The sequence below is a fragment of the Meleagris gallopavo genome, chromosome 10 (genome assembly GCF_000146605.3).
Source record: "Meleagris gallopavo isolate NT-WF06-2002-E0010 breed Aviagen turkey brand Nicholas breeding stock chromosome 10, Turkey_5.1, whole genome shotgun sequence".
NCBI lineage: Eukaryota > Metazoa > Chordata > Aves > Galliformes > Phasianidae > Meleagris > Meleagris gallopavo.
In genome coordinates this window covers 13,127,691-13,141,748 of record NC_015020.2, presented here as the reverse complement: position 1 = coordinate 13,141,748, position 14,058 = coordinate 13,127,691, and the positions used below count along the sequence as shown (strand labels likewise).

At 52.4% G+C, this 14,058-nt stretch overlaps 1 protein-coding gene across 1 annotated transcript; it reads left to right on the top strand.

Moving 5' to 3' along the window:
• The first annotated feature begins 1,125 nt into the window (after positions 1-1,125).
• LOC100542796 (astrotactin-1) lies at positions 1,126-13,771 on the top strand. Its single transcript, XM_010715931.1, has 13 exons — positions 1,126-1,335; positions 3,509-3,902; positions 4,406-4,579; positions 4,716-4,823; positions 4,927-5,076; positions 5,773-5,940; positions 6,006-6,090; positions 11,675-11,749; positions 12,291-12,428; positions 12,599-12,749; positions 12,902-13,068; positions 13,161-13,355; positions 13,636-13,771. The coding sequence occupies exons 1-13, from the start codon at positions 1,126-1,128 to the stop codon at positions 13,769-13,771; spliced, it is 2,151 nt and encodes a 716-aa protein (XP_010714233.1).
• Positions 13,772-14,058: the final 287 nt, after the last annotated feature.

Sequence of the window (14,058 nt, the reverse complement as noted above, 5' to 3'; positions counted from 1 at the left end):
CCCCTCTGGTAGCTAGCTCACTTAGGGCAGCCTAATGAAATTAATTAACGGTAAATTTAAAATGTCGTTTTTCGATGCGATAATTGAATTCCAGTTTTCATTTGAAGGTGGTTTGAGACGAACAAAATGAGGATGACAATTTGCTAAGTGAGCTCAGGCTGGTTCCCAGCACCACCGAAACACACAGTATAAATGAGACCACATTGGACTGACCCATATGGCAAGGGAGAAGCTCATCTTGCTTTTCATGGTCATGACAGCAAATGCAAATAATGTTTGCGTTTTCAGAGGAAAAAAAATGAATAGCTGAAGTAGAACTAGCACACTGGAGCTGCAAGATCAAGGCTTCCTGTGTGCAGGCTGTTAAAGCAGTGCCCAGCTCTGCCATGGTGACGTGCTGGTGTCACCCAACTTTGCTAAGCCTCATCTCTGAAATGGTTTTAAAGAATCTTGTAGATGTGGCACTGAGGGACATGGATAGTGGGTGCAGTGGGGATGGCTTGGGGTTGGAACCAATGATCTTAGTGGTCTTTTCCATCCTTAATGATTCTGTGTGTCTATGCAATTTTGGACCAGTTGAGCTCATGAGGCTTGGTTAGGCATGCAGCTTCTGCTGCTTTGCTTGGGTTTCATCCAGTGCCATCGCTATCCAGCTCAGCTCTGCCTATCTGCCCTAGTGCCAAAGATCCTCTAGCTGAAGGCACCTAGAAAGGTCAGGGTCCTTGGGCAGGAGATAGAGAGGTATCTGTGCAGGTACTGAGGCTGCGTCCTGTGCGGGGAGCTGCAATGTGTGGGCAAAAACTTGAAAGCTCTGAGCGTACTTCAGTGGGAGCCTGCACTGCAGGTGTGATTGCAGCCGCGTGCTCATCTCTCCAGTCATTATATTTTCCGTTTACAGTAATTAGCTGCACAGCCCCAGTGATCCCATTAGCGCTCTTGAGAAGTTGTTCCGTATTCTCTGCTCCCTGCGGCTGGGACTGCGTGTAACGTGAAGCATATGGGCAAAAACTGGCTGAATTAGAGCCTCAGGGATGCTGGTGGCCATCCATGGTGATACACCAATCCCTGGCTGCACCCTACACCTGCTTTTTGGGGTGAGGTGGATACTCCCCTGGTAGCCCTCTTATGACCACGTTTGCTTTCACAGAGATTTCAGGCAACACAGATGACATCCCATTGGTGCGCTGGCGGCAGCAGTGGCTGGAGAACGGCACTCTGCTCTTCCACATCCACCACCAGGATGGGGCTCCCAGCCTGCCTGGTTTTGAGCCCACTGAGGAACCCCAGACCGAGTCGGCCGAGGAGGAGCTGAGGATCCTGCACATCTCCGTCATGGTACGTGCATCCCTTCTCCTCCTGCTTTAGGACGGAGGTGGATAGGATGCTATACAGGATGCTTCAGCACTGGGCTGCATTACACTTGTCCCAGAATTCACATCTCCAAATGACTCACGCTCTCCGCCACCTAAATGTACCCCAGTGCTTCTGCAGGAATCCTTCACCCTGGGCTTTGAAGGTTGCATCCAGCTTAATACGGGGTTAATTCACAGTGACTCCCTTGGCAGCCCTTTGCTCGGGTGCCTGCATGCAGTGGTGTCACAGTGCCACCAGGCACTGTCACCACTGCTTTGCTCAGCACAGCTCCATGCGGGAACTCCCCGCGCAGAACCACAGGGACAAGGTTTAACGGCAGAGGAAGGAGGGCAGGGCAGAGATCTGGGATGGGGGAGGGGACGGGGGCTGTGTTTTTATGTTTCCTAATCTTGGAGAAGTCTGAAGGACTGACCATTTTTGAGCCATTGGAAGATAATTAGCTAGAGACAATGTGTTGCCGAGGCTGCAAACAGGCTGTTTAATGGTGCCTACCCTAATGAGAAGGCTGTAGCTCTTCCAGATTGATGCTGGAGGCCAGGCTTCTTCCCCATCATTTGCACTTGATTAGTCTTGAGGGGGGAAAAAAAAAAAATCACTAGCAAAGCCAACCCCAAACCACTTTTGGTCTGTTTCCTCATTTTGGTTCCTTCCCCAAGAGAGAGCACTGCCTTGGGGAGATGCCAGCCCCACACTCAGGCCGCTCTGCTGCTGTGGTTGTGGTTTTTTGATGACTGCTGAATACCCAGACCCAGGCAGGAGCATATGAAATGAGTCCTGTTATCGAAGTGGTGAAAGGATGCCTGCGATTCTTGCACCAAAATGTATAAGTACAGATTGCTTTCCCTTGCTTTTCCATCACTCAGCTCCAGCAGCGTCCTTTGCCTTGACAAACAGAGGTTGGCTTTTGTGCCTGGGGTCAAAGTCACATGTAGCTTTCAAGGCTGATTTTCCATCATTCCATTTGGTTGGTGAGTGTAGTGTAAGCAAGGGGTTTTATCCATCATGACAACACTCTGCATGGGGAACGTGCAAGAAGCCCTCCTAGCACTGGCTCCCCATGCATCCTTTGCCCAAGTCCCAGTGGGAAGGATGAAGGTTTTTCCATGCTCTCATGGAAAGGAGCCACGTGAGCACACCCAGGTGAGAATTCTGTACCACTGTTCATCCGCAGTGACAGATTTGTCATCTTGGTTCCTGCCTGAGGAGATGTGTCTGCAAGGCTGCTGGTCTCCTCCACTGCTGGCGTCTCCTCCTTTGTCTTTCTTTTTTTGCTTTTAAAGAAATTTTGGGAGGTGGGCAGTGAGGATACACTGCAGCTCCATTATCCTGGGAATGGAAGAGGGCGAAGCCATAATGGCCATTAGGGCTCCTTTCCCAGCTCCGTCTCCCCCTCCTCGTTCAATAATTTCCTTAATGTTTGGTCCTAATGGAGCAGATTATGAGTACTATTTTATTTTATCAAGAACACCTATTTCATGAAAAGGAAGAGGGGGACCGGAGGCATGGCCGGACAGGCAGCTCTCAGCTGGCTCCATGTGCTCTTTTTTTTCACTATTATTGTTGTTATTATTATTACTCCTGGCAGACCAGGCGCAAGGAGCCATCTGGAGCTTTCATCTCACCGCCTCCATCCGTGCCGCGGTGGTGATGTCTCTGGGTGACCTTGGGTATGATGGGAGGTGGTGAGGCTGGGTGTGCTCAGGGCTGCTGCGGGGACTGAGTTCTTCCATTCTGCGTCCCCCAAACCTTGCTTCGTTTGCTGTCCCAAGCCTTCATCTCACTTAATCTGCGCTGAAATTTCCACAGGATGCCCTGAGAAAATCTACCGAGATTGAGAGTGACAGCATTGAAAGTGGCTGGAAATGGGTCAGAAAAAGTTGCCCGCAGGAGTGTTTGCCTATAATAAAACGGCTTGCTGCTTTCAAAGACGTTGCGGGAGAACACAAACAAACCACGCTCTGCTTTAAATGCTGCTTTTTTTATGGCTCAGTGGCGACTTCAAAGCTGGCTCTGCTCGAGACGGGCTTCACCCTGCAGTGCCAGGAGCTCTTGTTGGTGTGGTCGGGCTGCTCCCAGCCCACTTCCCGGGGCTGTTCTGCAGTCCCAGCTGAGCCCTGCTGCTTTGTGCCCATAGGGAGGGATGATCGCGCTGCTGCTCTCCATCCTCTGCTTGGTGATGATCCTCTACACCCGGCGGCGGTGGTGCAAGCGGCGCCGTGTACCACAACCTCAGAAAAGTGCCAGCGCCGAGGCTGCCAACGAGATCCACTACATCCCCTCGGTGCTGATCGGGGGGCACGGGCGGGAGAGCCTGCGCAATGCCCGTGTGCAGGGCCACAACTCCAGCGGCACCCTCAGCATCCGCGAGACCCCGATCCTGGATGGCTACGAGTACGACATCACCGACTTGCGGCACCACCTCCAGCGTGAATGTATGAATGGCGGTGAGGACTTTGCCAGCCAGGTCACCCGCACCCTCGACTCGCTGCAGGGCTGCAATGAGAAATCAAGCATGGACCTCACGCCAGGTCGGGCAGCAACGGGGCTGAGCTGGGTCCATAGAATCATTACTGGTCTCATCCAACCTTAAGGTCATCTAGTCCAACCATCAACCCATCACCACCCTGCCCACAAATCCGTGTCCCTCAAACCATGTCCATCTTCTCTTCTCCCCATCATTGCATATATATATATATATTGCCTTGAGTGTTTTGTCACGTTGCTCTGAACATGTGAGATGTTAGTGGCTCTCCAGAAGTCCTTCTGTTGACAGGGTGCAGTGTGCTTTCTAAAACTTCCAGGGGCCTTCTTTGCAGACCTGACTATGCAGGAGTGCTTTGAATGTTAAATCTCCACGTTTAACCAGGCTTGGTGGATGTGCTGGTCCCCTTGGGGATTTGAGGAGCTGCACTGGGAGCAGGCTGGTCCGCCAACCCCAGTCACCTTGTATGGATGCTGGGGATCGATCCAAGGAAATCTTTTTCTCACCTCCCTTTTGTTTTTCTTTTCTTTTGGTCTTTCTCCCTGAAAGATGTTGCCTTCAATTCTTCCCGCCCAGGAAGCGATAACGCAAAGCTGTCCCTGATGAACAAATACAAGGACAACATCATCGCCACCAGCCCTGTGGACTCCAACCACCAGCAGGCCACCCTGCTGTCCCACACCTCCAGCAGCCAACGCAAACGCATCAACAACAAGGCGCGAGGTGACCCGTAATGGGATGGGATGGGACAGGATGCGCTGCTCTGTGCCTACCCACCCTGCAGCCCTTTGTGGCAATGTGGGGATGGGATGTGTTTGGGTGCTGCCATGGCTGTAACCATGCTTGGTGTCACCCTCAGCTGGCTCAGCCTTTCTGAACCCCGAAGGGGACTCGGGGACGGAGGCAGACACTGATCCCCAGCTGACCTTCTACACAGACCCCTCTCGAAGCCGAAGGCGCAGCCGAGGTGAATGTAGGAGGTTGGGCAGTGAGCTTCTCCCGCCTCTGTCCTGTTTTCTACTCTTAGGATGCTGGGTTTGGGGTTGGAATGCACTTCTTGTGTTTTGCAGTGGGGTCCCCCCGCAGCCCTGTGAATAAGACCACTCTGACCCTCATCAGTGTGACAAGCTGTATCATCAGCCTGGTGTGTTCCTCCCACATGAGCTGCCCCCTTGTTGTCAAGATCACCCTCCATGTCCCTGAGCACCTCATTGCTGATGGTGAGTGACCACAGTCCTACAATTGCCAACCTATGCCAGCCATGGGTGGGAGCTGTGATGGAGGGGAGGGGAGTTGATGGAGGGGACGGGTGTGGAGTGGGTACAGGATTGAGGGGAAAACTGTGGGATGCAGGATATGAGTGTGGGCAAGGTTGGGTGGGGATGAGCATGGCATGGTGGGGACAAGCACAAGATGGAGTTGGGTGTCATAGGATAGAGGAGATGGATGTGGGATGCAGGAGGTGAATGTGGGATGGATGAGATGGATGGCACCAGCACAACAACAAAAGGATGAGTAGTGGCCACGGGAGGTTTGGCTGGCTTGGACACTGGATGGAGGGGGCCGACATGGTTTAGAGAATACAGGCTGGGGTGGAGATGGGCTTGTAGGACAGAGGAGTTCATTGTGGGGCAGAGGGGGCCTGGGATTCTTGGAATAGAGGGGACCATTGCAGGATGGAGGGCACTGTAGTGGGATGGAGGAGACTATTGTGAGTTAATGAGACACTGTTGTGGGAGGGAGGGGACAATCACAGGGCAGAAGGAACCATCATGGGGTGAATGGGCACCATGATGGTGTGGAGATGACTATCATGGGATGGAGAGAACTCTCATGAGATGGAGGGGGCTGTGATGGGATGGAGAGTGCTGTTGTGGGATAGAGGGGACAGCTGCTGATTGCCCCCCGGGCGGCAGGGAGCCGCTTTATCCTGCTGGAGGGCAGCCAGCTGGACGCCAGCGACTGGCTGAACCCGGCGCAGGTCGTCCTCTTCTCTCAGCAAAACTCCAGTGGCCCCTGGGCCCTGGACCTCTGTGCCCGTCGCCTCCTTGACCCCTGCGAGCATCAGTGCGACCCTGAGACCGGTAAGCGGGGGATGGTGGGGGTCCTGCAGGGCCCCCTGTCCCTGATGTGCACCCTCTTTCTGTAGGTGAGTGTCTCTGCTATGAGGGCTACATGAAAGACCCTGTCCATAAGCATCTCTGCATCCGGAATGAGTGGGGGACCAACCAGGGGTGAGTGTACCCACAGTGCTGTGCCCAGCTTGGGTTGCAGCAGCAAGGCAGGGCTGTGGGAAATCCTCTTTGGTGAAAGAGTTAAAAGCAGCTCAGTGAGCCCTGAGGTCAGAGGGGTGTGGGCTCTTCAGCCACTCCGCAGGAGGGGAAGGTTGTATTGTTCAGAATAATGAGAGCTGAGGTACAATCGTGTTGAAGTCATTAGGTTTCAGAGTAAACAACCCCCCAGAGAGCATCGGAGCTGCTCCTCTTCCCTTTCTGGGCACTCCTTCTGCATCCTGCACCAGGAGATGCCTGTTCAACGTCCTTATGCTCCTGAAAGCGTGAAAGGAAAAACTTCTGATGTACTCTAGACATCAAAAATCTGCAGGCATGCATGCACCAGCACCTCCAGCCTCTTCCTCTTCCCCTTCACTCACAGTGCCCAACACCCTCTCAGAAGTCATTAGTGCTCACAGCAGGAAGAGAAAGCTATCAAAGGCTGGCCTCAGAATTCCTGCTGTGCTTCTGCCTCCCTCTGAGCAGGGCCCTGCTGCTCAGCCCCAGCCCCTCTCCCCTTCTTTCATTTTAAAGCAATTTAGCAATTAATCCCTGTGCTGGCCATGGGAGATGAGGTGGCTGTCCTGGGTGAGCAGAGCCGGGCTGGAGACAGCTTGATGCTCATGGGATGCATAGATGGGGGACGTGGAGCAGCATGGTTGGGTCCCCAGTCTCATCTCCAGAGAACAAGTGTCGTGTGGTGATGTCTGCAGCTCCCCATGTCTTCCCCTGCTTCTTCTCGTGGCAGCACTGAATGATGAGGACAGGGGCATATGGGGATGGGGTTGGTTGCCCAGGACATGTTGGGTGTCTCAGGGTGGGTTGGAAGGAGCCCACAGCCTCTCACAGCGTGCCGTACCCATACCTTGTTCACAAAGCGAAGGGGCAAATGATTTTGTCTACCAAGGCTGTTTGTAAACACATGTAATTACATATGTAGGTGTGTTTGCTTCCTTCTGCTCTGCTTTTTGCTACTGCTGGGTGTGGGATTGCAGCCTCACTGCTTCCGTGCACCTTGCTCTTCTCTAGCTTCTTCCTGGCTGAACTGCTCCATCTAAAGGGAGAGGGGAGAAAAGGCTGGGTTTTGGGAAAAGAAAATGCAGATGGTAGCAAGCAGGAGAGAAGCCAAGGGCAGGGAGGACAAATGCATTCCTGCCCTTTAAGGAGTTGTTTGCTCTGCTTAATTGTGAAAGGGGTCTTCAGCATCATCTCAGGTAGCCTCCAGAGATCCCTTCCCACCTCAGCCATTCTGTGGTTCTTCTGAGATGCCAAAGTTATGCTGTGACAAATCATACATAGCATCTCACACCTTCTTTTCTCTCTGGGACAGAAAAAACAAGCAGATCTTTGTCTTTCTTCCTCAGCCCTAGACCATGCAGGAGATATCCATGGTTCTCCTGCCCCTCCTTGTGCTCCCCAGAGGGCTTCAGTGCTGTGGGTTTCCCTCACTGTCCTTCAAGAGCTCCTCTCTCAAGCTATGTGAAACAGGGATCATTTTGTGCCTCTGCTTTGAGCCCATCAGATTTTAGTTTTGAAAAACAGTAGCAGCAGAAACTGACAGTAACTCCATCATCCCTGCCTGCAGCTTTTATTGTTGATAGGATCTCTGGAAAGTGTGGCCATGTGAAGCATTTTGGTTTAAGCTGGATGTGTAACGAGTATCTTTCTGGAGATGCTGGAAATCAGCTACTCTATCTTACATCCCGAGGAGGACCAATGGCATCTGAGTCATTCCTGGCAGGTGTTTGTTCAATACATTCCTAACCCCTCCAATATCGCGACCCAATCCAGGCACTGAGTCTGGCCCCATAGGATCCCATTGCTTCTGAGCACAGGGAAGGTCAGAAAAGCAGGGGGCTTTGGAAGTTTTTTGGTGACAGCAGTGAGGCTTTGTGTGCTGCATGTATTTTGGGTACCATGCTGAGATCCACACCTTCCCAATGCATCTCTTACCAAACGCATCTGGTCCCTAAATCAGCACTAGTTTTTCAAAAATGAGATCTTTTTGATCATGTGCAGCGGATAAATTTGATCGCCTGCATTGTGTGCTGCTCTTCAGCTGTTTTGAACAAATCTGCTTTGCGCTGTTTGTTTGATAGCAGTCTGCTTTTCTACTCCGCTATGCATTTTTAATTAGCTGCTTTTTGGCTTTTCCTCTAACGTTTCTCAGGTAGGAGAAATGGTTTCCAGCAATCCGGCCAACTTTGTTTGAACCAAATTCCCGTGGCTGCGGCGTGGTATGACTACCCAAAATCAGATTGCTAATTGTGCCTTCAGCTAGCAAGCTGTTTCCTGCCCACATTCATACTTCTTGAGCCCGTGGATTCATTATGTGATGCCCCATGGCTGTGCCATCACCACATGTTCTTCTTACCCAAGGCAGCACAATGAGATCTTAGATCCTCTGCATATAAGGGGATCAACGTGCCTTTCTATTTTCCACTATTGTTGCTCTTCACTACTGCATAGGGAAATCTGGGGTCCGTGGGGATTGGAGTCTCCATCCCTGGAGGTTTTTAAGAGGAGGATAGAAGTGGCACTGAGTGACGTGGCCTGAGTGGTCACAGGCACGGGCTGATGGTTGGATTAGGTGATCTTAGTGGTCTTTAACATCTTAATGACTTGATGGTTCTATGACTCTGTGAATTTCATCACTGAGACGCGTCAGCCTGGTAGGCACTGCATCAAGGTGGGCTCAGACAACTATGTGAGGGCAGATACATCCCTTTCCCACCTTTCTGCTACAGCTTGAGACCCTCTGAGGTAGTGCCATTTTTTGGGGGGTATTTCTCCCCCTGTGAGCTGTGCACCCTGTCACATCCATCCCCACATACCCAATGGAGCAGCCAGGGACACAGCCAAGTGACAAGGACAGCACTTTTTCTGCTTAAACTCTTTTTGCTCTTTTTTTCATCATCTTTTTTTTTTTCCCCCCCCACTCTTTTTCTGCCTATCTTTTTTTCTCCTCTGTCTCTTTCCATCCCCTGCTGTGTGCCTCAGCTCTGCGAGCCTGAAGGATGGCCGGATAAAAAGCTCCTCTTTCTTTCAGATCCTTTCACCAAACCAGTCCTCCGCCTCCTCCTCCCCGCCCCATTCTCCTTGCAGATTTACGAGCAGCCCGGAGAGAAAGTGCCAGCATTAGCATTTTTAATAAAGAGCTGCTTGGAAGGGATGGCAGCAGGCAGGGAGGTGGGAAGCTGAAGCCTGGGGGAAACCCTTGCAAGGCAGATCTGAAACAGGGCTGGTGGTGCCACTAGGATGGGCGTTGCTGATGGGAGATAGTCTCTTGGATCACATTTCAGGTTGGATATTAGGGAAAAATTCTTCTCAGAAAGAGCAGTGAGGTATTGGAACAGACTGCCCGGGGATGTAATGGAATCGCCATCCCTGGAGGTGTTCAATGGAAGTCATACTGAGGGATGTGGTCTAGAGCGGATATAGGTGTGGATTGATGGTTGGACTGGATGATCTTACTGATCTTTCCAACCTTAATGATTCTCTGACACCTGCCCCCTGCCCTGCACAGCTGTGCCCACATCTGGACTGCGTCTCTTGGGTCTGTGTGGGGTGCAGATGCTGCAGGTGTGTTCCTGGTTTTCTCTGGGTTTGAAGCCACCAGGGAAGGGCTGTGATGGCCACGTTGGCTGGTGCTCGGCTGCGGGGGTTCAGCACAGCAATCTCATGCCACTGTCTGAGTGGGAGTCCCTAAAAGCACCAGCAGCTCAGGAACCAGACATCGAGTTGCCTATTTTCAGTGCTTAACCACCAATTGGTGGCATTGCAGCCATGCTCACTTGCAGTGACTTTTCAGCATCTTCTGCTCAGCCCCTTTCTCCCTTCCACCAGCTCAGCACCATGTATCTTGCGAAGATGCCCATGCTGGGGATGCATTGCAGAGCTTGTCCGTAAGAACTTGCTGATGGCGTTGGATAAGCTTGTTGAGTCTCGTGCCCAGTGAACCCCATTTTGTTGGTTCAGATGCCTACCTGCTTGCTAAGGCTTGCCAAAGGAGTCAAGAGCTGTCCTTTCTGGCCTGTTTAACCCAATCTGATCAGACACAGCATTGCTACTAATCTGTCTCTGTTCACTTTGTGGGCTCTGAAGACCGTGCAACACAAGCACCTGCAAGCAGAGCAGCAAGGAGCCTGCAGTGATGCATAGGAGAAGGAAGATGGAATGAAACAGTGGCAGAACCAAGCGGGGGAAGAGGCAGTGATGGGAAGGACGTGTCCTCATCTTCAACAGCAGGACTAACAAGGCAGCAAGGAGGGAACTTTCGGCTTCATGAGAGGAAGAATCAACATGGAGCTCCTGGAGAGATGCGTTGGGTAGAGTGCTCTGGCTTAAACCCATCACTGCCTGACTTTTAGGCATCCTTGGAAATTGTGCCCTTGAGGGGCTGTTGGCTAGCCTTGTGCTGATTTCCACATATCTAATCTACACGGCGCTGTGCTCTTGCATCCCTGGGCTGGCCACCCTGCCTCTGCATCACTGCTGTGGGCTGAGAACCACTGGAAGTGCAGCACGGCTCTTCATGACCATTTGTCCAGCCAAGCTGATAAGGAACAATACCTTGCCTCTGCTTTTGTTCCCAGCCCTGTGCGCTCTGGGGAAGAGAGTATAAAGCCCATCTGTGGCAGTGTGGGATGCTGACTGTGGGCAACATTCAAGGAGCTGGCAAGATGCAAGGAGAGCACTGCTTCCCATCCGCACAGACCTTATCCAGGGCACTGTGCTCTGCTGCTGGATGTAATCCTGTGCCTGGTCACAGAAGTGCCATTGTGTCCCAGGCAGGAAATGAGCAGTGCTCTAATCCTGCAATCAGGATTTTTTTGTGTCCTTGCTGAAATAACTTCAGATTAGGAATTGAAGTGCTTGTGCAGGAGAGCTGTAATTGCCGTCAGAGAAAATCCCCAGGCTCACCAGGTGTTTGCCATGCTGCTCGTGCGGATGCGTGCCCTCAACAGACGCTTTAAAGGTGACAGGATGGAAAAATCTCCAGTTCTGAGCTCATTTCAGAAATGAGATTCGGTTGGATCTGGCTGTTTCTCCTCTGGACTCCTTATTTTTATTGCTGGTCTCAGACTTGTTAGTCTCTCTGCAAATGACCCTGCGCAAGAGATGCTCTGCAGAAGATGCTCTGCAAAGGATTCTCTTCGAATGGGGCCGTGCTTGTGGGCTGCACATCCCAAAGCATCCTGGCCATGGGTGCAGCTGTCCCTAGATATGTGCTAACATTTCCATGTTGGGAATAGGAGGGTGGTACCTGAGGGTGCAGGGCTGTGAGGCTCAGGGATGCTGCAGCAGTGGGAAAGGGGGGGACTGGAGCCTACAGTACTCCAAAGTAAAGGATGAGATATGCTGTTCACTGGATGCACCAGCTATGTAGGAACACCCAAATTCTAAAGATCCCCCGCTCTCCCAGAATCTTGGGTATGGAACTATTTTACCACCTTGTGGGTGCATCACAGGTACTTGCTGCAGTGCAAATCTGGGGAGGCATTTTGGGATGCTGGTATGTGATGCTCCTGTGTTTCTCTTCCAGGCCCTGGCCATACACCATATTCCAGCGCGGCTTTGACTTGGTGCTGGGTGAGCAGCCATCAGATAAGATTTTTCGGTAAGCCTACCTTCAGCTTCACCACCAATCCTTGGATCTCCCCTCCAGGTGCTGGTGCTAGTTCTGGGGGAAGGTGCAGCAGGTGGTCCCCCATGGCTTGATCTTAGTGCCACCTGTGCCACCACCTAGGGACACGTGAGATGGAAGGATCCTACTGCTGCTTTTGGGGTCATTTGGGTGCATTTGGAAGACTTGTCCCTTCTTGATGCATCTCACAGAGCGCCTGCCTCTGCTGCCTCCCTCTGCTAGCCCTGGAGCTGCAGCAGCCATGGACACCTTGGAGAGGAGGAATAAATACATGAATAATCTCTCGTTATCCTTCCCGTTCCCCACGCTCCCCAGCAGCATGCTCCTGGCAGATAGGTGCTGGAGAAACCTGTATCCAGCTGGGGATAGATTTGGGACCAGCCTAGCTCCTTTTGTAGAGAGGGGAGAGGTTTGAGGGCTGTGTTTCAGCAACAGCACTCCCTGCTCAGCCCTGGCACGATGTCCCCGCATCAGTGGGGTTTGGTGTTTCCCCACATGCCCGTTCTCCTGACAGGTTCACCTACACGCTGGGGGAAGGTATGTGGCTGCCACTGAGCAAGAGCTTTGTCATCCCTCCGGCTGAGCTGGCCATCAACCCCTCGGCCAAGTGCAAGACCGACATGACAGTGATGGAGGATGCCGTGGAGGTCAGGTGGGTGTAAGCAAGGTGAAAGCAAGGCTGTTGAATAGTTTCTCTAGCAAATATGCTGGTGGTGTGGCCATGGAACAAAGGGGCACCCCAAAGGACATAAGGGCTGGTGAGAGCTGGGTATGCCTTGTTAGCACCAAACAGAGTGGTGAAACACCTCCTACTCCCCGCAGGGAAGAGCTGATGACCTCCTCCTCCTTCGACAGCCTGGAGGTTCTCCTTGACTCCTTTGGCCCTGTCCGTGACTGCTCCAGGGACAACGGGGGCTGCAGCAAGAACTTCCGCTGCATCGCGGATCGCAAGTTGGACTCAACGGGCTGCGTGGTGCGTGCCCAGCTTGGGATGAATATTTATTGCAGAATGAGCTGATTTTGGTGCAAGTTGTGTCCTTTTCAAATTTCTCTGATAGTATTTTCTGATGGGGGAGCCTCTGAGAGCACCACCTTCATCTCACCTCTCTCTTTTCCCCTCGCTAGTGCCCGACGGGCCTGAGCCCAATGAAGGATGGCACGGGTTGCTATGACCGCCACGTTGGTGTTGATTGCTCTGATGGCTTCAATGGGGGCTGTGAGCAGCTGTGCCTGCAGCAGATGGTGCCTCTGCCTGATGACCCTCTCCTCTACAACATCCTCATGTTCTGCGGGTGAGTAGCCCATCATCATCCCCTGCTGGGGTGGCCTTGATCCCCACTGGTGGGGCTGCAGCTCATGGTGTGCCCCGTTGCTGGCTTCCCAGGTGCATTGAGGACTACAAGCTGGGTACAGACGGGCGGTCATGCCAGCTCATCTCAGAGTCGTGCCCTGATGGTGTGGACTGTGGTGAGCCCCGTGAGCTGCCTATGAACCAGACGCTCTTTGGGGAGGTCTTCTATGGCTACAACAACCACTCCAAGGAGGTGGCCCCAGGGCAGGTGCTCAAAGGGACCTTTAGGTGAGCGGAGATGTGGAGAGATGACCACCAGTGGGTCAGCCTTTCCCATTCTCTCTGCAGCCCTTGGGTCTCCAAGACCCTGATCCAACCACATTTGGGCAAGCTTTGCAGGAGGTGGATGGGTTTGCGGGTAAGGGCTCATCTGAAGATGGCCACCAAGAGCCACGATGGCCTTCATAAGTCATGACCAGAGGAAGAGCATGGTGCTTGGTGGAGTTTTGGGGATGGATCACTGGCCCTTGTTCCCTGCCCTGTTCTCTTCTCCCCACTGTACTTCCAGGCAGAACAACTTTGCCAGGGGCCTGGAGCAGCAGTTGCCGGATGGGCTGGTGGTGGCCACCGTGCCCTTGGAAAACCAGTGCCAAGAGGAGCTCTCAGACCCCACGCCCGACCCTGAATTCCTCACTGGTGAGTGAGCTCAGCCATACCCTCATCCTCCTGGGGGATGCTGAAAAATGAGATGTATTTAGCCTGGCTACAGCACCCAGTGCCCACCTGCATCAGCAGCTGTAAGGAAAGGCGATGCATTTCCCATACCTCTTTCAGACAACAGCAAATAAGGGGAGCCTGTAACATCACTGCAATGGGTTGCCTTCTGCCAGCTTGTCCATTTGCAAGGGAGAGGCTGCAAATTAATTGTGTGGTGTAAAAGCTCAATTGTCCATCAGATAGTTGGGAATTTGCAAAAAGGCTTTTCTTTTTT

Excerpts from the sequence above, each read along its gene's own strand:
- LOC100542796 (XM_010715931.1), top strand. The coding sequence starts at position 1,126 with ATGACCACGTTTGCTTTCACAGAGATTTCAGGCAACACAGATGACATC. Across the intron at positions 3,903-4,405 it reads AAGCATGGACCTCACGCCAG|ATGTTGCCTTCAATTCTTCC; the intron begins GTCGGGCAGCAA and ends TCTCCCTGAAAG. Across the intron at positions 13,356-13,635 it reads GTGCTCAAAGGGACCTTTAG|GCAGAACAACTTTGCCAGGG; the intron begins GTGAGCGGAGAT and ends CTGTACTTCCAG.